At 32.2% G+C, this 3,957-nt stretch overlaps 1 protein-coding gene across 1 annotated transcript; it reads left to right on the top strand.

The window, feature by feature from the left end:
- Positions 1–1,072: 1,072 nt before the first annotated feature.
- On the top strand, positions 1,073–2,998 carry LOC125179256 (transient receptor potential cation channel subfamily M member 4-like). The gene is made up of 5 exons (XM_047884784.1): positions 1,073–1,123; positions 1,335–1,425; positions 1,781–1,892; positions 2,500–2,595; positions 2,928–2,998. Exons 1-5 carry the CDS (start codon positions 1,104–1,106, stop codon positions 2,996–2,998), a joined length of 390 nt encoding a protein of 129 aa, XP_047740740.1. The 5' UTR covers positions 1,073–1,103.
- The last annotated feature ends 959 nt before the right edge of the window (positions 2,999–3,957 follow it).

Below are 3,957 nucleotides of genomic sequence, written 5' to 3'. Positions count from 1 at the left end.
CCAGTCGTGGTGGTAGCTGGCACGGGTAGAGCGGCGGACCTCATCGCTTACGGTGTCTCCATGACACATGAAACGCCTTCGTGAGTAACAACCAAAATTATCACAAAAAAATCAAATTATCTAAAAGTTTAAGCTGAAAAAATTCCCAACTGAAGATAGCGTGAACTGTAGATAGCGTATTTTCCTTTCCAGTCAGTCTGCCACGAAAAACCTTCGTGTCTAACTAACTAGTACGAATAATTTTAAGTGTCGAAAAGTATTGCGTGACTCAACAAAGGTGAAAGGCAAAATATTGATTGTTCGTGACGAAGTGAACTATGCATGAGACGTGCTTGCTGGTGGTGATAAATGTTTACTGAAAATGGGTCCAGTTCCCTCAATAAAAAGCAGTGGCTTAATTTTAGTAGAAAATAAATAATAAATGTATCGTAATAGATTATTAATTTCGATTAAACCTTAACATTTTCAAATTAACATTACTATTTTCGATCAAACATTAACATTTTTTATTAAATATTAATATTTTCGGTTAAACATTACCATTTTCGATCAAACCTTAACTTTTTGATTAAATATTAACATTTTCGGTTAAACATTACCATTTTCGATCAAACATTAACATTTTCGATTAAACATTAACATTTTCGAATAAACATTAACATTTTCGAATTAACATTGACAATTTCGATGTAACATTAACAATTTCGATGTAACATTAACAATTTCGATTAAACATTAACAATTTCGATCAAACATTAGCATTTTCGAATAAACATTAAGAATTTCGATCAAACGTTAACATTTTCGATTAAACATTAACATTTTAGATCAAACATTATCATTTTCAATCAAACACTAATATTTTCGATTAAACACTAATATTTTCGATTAAACACTAACATTTTCGATCAATCATTAACATTTCCAATTAAACATTTGATTAAACATTTTGATTAACATTACAAAAGTTATTTATCACGTAATTTGTACTGCAGAGGTAAACTTGTGATGCGTAAAGCTCATCGTCGGCAGCTGACGACTTCCCAGTCGTGGTGGTAGCTGGCACGGGTAGAGCGGCGGACCTCATCGCTTACGGTGTCTCCATGACACATGAAACGCCTTCGTGAGTAACAACCGAAAATATCATAAAAATCAAATTATTTTAAAGTTTCAAATGAAAAAAAAACTCCCAACTAAACATTTTCGAATGAACATTGGCATTTTTGATTAAACATTAAAATTTTCGATCAAACATTAACATTTTCGATTGAACATTAAATTAAATATTTTAATTACCGGTAAAAAAGTTATTTGTCACATCATTTGTACTACAGAGGTAAACTTGTGATGCGTAAAGCTCATCGTCGGCAGCTGACGACACGTGTTGAGACCACCATGGACCTCTACACTAAGGGCAGGCAGAAGGTACGGAGTTTCTTATTATGAGCCGCCTTCATCAAAATAAAATTTTCCCTGTTATAAACCTAAAAAATTATGGTCACTTGAAATAAACGATGATGACTTGCCGAATTTTTAATTGCCAATTCTAATGAGATATATTTATGAATATAATTATATATGTTTATCTTAAATATTTTATATTTAGTTTAACAAACATATTGTTTATTTAGGAACAATATGTTTATTTCATAAAAATATTGTCCCTCGAAGTGCATTTTGAGAAATAAATAATAATAACAATAATTAAATAAATTTTTAACAATACAATATATGATAATTAAAAATGTTTAACAACTAAATAAACAAATTTGTTGAGCAGGTGTGCACTGACCTGGTGCTGCAGTGCTGCCAGCTCGCTGACCTCATCACCATTTACGACATCAACTCGGGCGAGCCTATGGACAAATATATTCTCTTTGCCCTTCTTAAAGGTCATTGAAAAATTCCAATTTATGCTTTTAATGAAGAAAATAAAATAATTATGGTGAAAATATCCTGTATAATCAAAAATACAGGAAAGGTACGGTGTTTATGTCCGTTTGGTGAAGTCTAATACATGAAATACCATTATGTTAAACAAATAACAATTATATGAATCAATAGTCTGTTCCTACACAGAATAAATAATCTGATAAGTTAAATATCTGTTCATTTTTCTAGGCAGAATATAATGAACAGACATTCAATTTTCTGCCTAGGCAGGAATTGCTCTTTAAAGTACATTCTGTTGAACAGCAGTGAATAACAAGAAAAAATAATAAATAAACGACGAGTTAAATAAATAAATATTTAATATTAAAAAATTATTTTCTATATTAAAGCTTAAGTACACGTACAGCCAATTTCTCGTCAGTGATTGGCTGACGTAGCTCGTAACTATTTTTGATAGATGTGCCCATAATCTTCAACAAGCGTGCATTAATTGACTGTCAAATATATAAAAAATAATATGATATATTGTATACTATCTACTATATATTATATAATACATATTATGTATCATATAATAATAATAAAAATGAATAATGCACTCAACAGGAGATGGCCTGGCGTCGGAGTCGTCTCGACTGGACCAGCTACATCTGTCGCTGCTGTGGAACAGACCTGACATTGCTGAGTCTCACATCTTCCCAGGTGAGTGGCATGAGCGACTGAAACTTTAATGCACCTAATATAATGATTAAATCCATACACATAGTTCATTCAAAGTGATACACTAATTTTTCTATCATCTATCATTTATTAATATCAAATAAATACTAAAAAAGTTTTTAAATTACACTTAAAGATTTTTTTTATAATTCAATCTCGAATTCCGAATTTTTAAATGAGGAATTCATTTTGTATATAATTCAATAATCGCCTGCGCAACTGACGTGTATTCACAAATTCATATCAATTGGGTTCAAGCTTCTTAAAGATTGTAATCAAGATCATAATTATTATTATGAGTTATGCATTTACAGGCATACTTTGCAGCCTACAGTATAGTTTTCTACTGGGGACTGGTTGCAAATTCTTCGACCAGCCTATCTGAGTTGCACCGTTTCGGCCATTTGTTCCTTTTACTGCACCGTTTTTGTTATTTTGCAACTTGGGTTGCGCCACTTCTGCTATTCAGCACCTTGTGTTTCACTTTTTCCGCCATCCAGAACCTGTCTCTTATACACATCTAGATGTGTATAAGAGACAGNAATTTTATGTTGGAAAACTAATAATTTACTTCCATTTAAAACAAATATTTTAAAATTTACTCATATTCTTTCCAATTCGTGCCCAGGTTCTAGCAAACCGGCTAAATACGTGCGTATGAGTAACACCACGAGTATGGATAAAGTATTGTCCCTGTTAATCGATTATTGGCGTCTCACTGAACCTGTGAGGCCAAACCTTGTACTCTCTGTCACCGGTGGGGCCAAGAACTTTAAACTTGATGGAAACAAAAAAGCTGTTTTCAACACCGGACTCATCAAGGTGAACTATTTACCCTTGTCTGACTGCATATTTTTACAACATTAGAATCGTACCAATGGTTTAGGTCCAATTGTACCAATGAAATATCACAGGGGTTAAACCAACATACTTTTTACATAGTCGAATTGTATTAAATAAATAATTGAACACTTGAAATTAGAGCTTAGTTTGTCGTATTGTTCTCGGTTTGTTAATATTAATTTGTTACGTAGCAAACTCAGAACATTTCAAAAAGTTTAAGATTTCATCATTAACTAAAATGATTTGAAAATTTTGTATAGCGTTTTCGTGAGAGAACATCATTATTTCGAATTTTTTTATTAATTCAGAGTTTTTTGCAGTGCAAGGTTATCGATACTGATTTAGTTTAACCCCATGGGTTTGATATCGTGTCCAAGGAGGTTTATGGCTGCTTCTTCTATGACTGCCTCAAATGAGAGCTACCTCAATATGTAATTGCCTCGAATTGTTCGTATTGACTTGGACAAGCACGATCCCGGCATGTAAAAATGATAATATAAA

Source organism: Hyalella azteca, unplaced genomic scaffold, assembly GCF_000764305.2.
Source record: "Hyalella azteca isolate HAZT.00-mixed unplaced genomic scaffold, Hazt_2.0.2 contig16200, whole genome shotgun sequence".
In the NCBI taxonomy this organism is placed as follows: Eukaryota; Metazoa; Arthropoda; class Malacostraca; order Amphipoda; family Hyalellidae; genus Hyalella; species Hyalella azteca.
This window is presented reverse-complemented; position numbering and strand designations above follow the sequence as displayed.

Coding starts and splice junctions, on each gene's coding strand:
- LOC125179256 (XM_047884784.1), top strand. CDS start 1,104: ATGACACATGAAACGCCTTC. Junction 1,124..1,334: donor ATGACACATGAAACGCCTTC/GTGAGTAACAAC, acceptor TTTGTACTACAG/AGGTAAACTTGTGATGCGTA. Junction 2,596..2,927: donor TGAGTCTCACATCTTCCCAG/GTGAGTGGCATG, acceptor ATGCATTTACAG/GCATACTTTGCAGCCTACAG.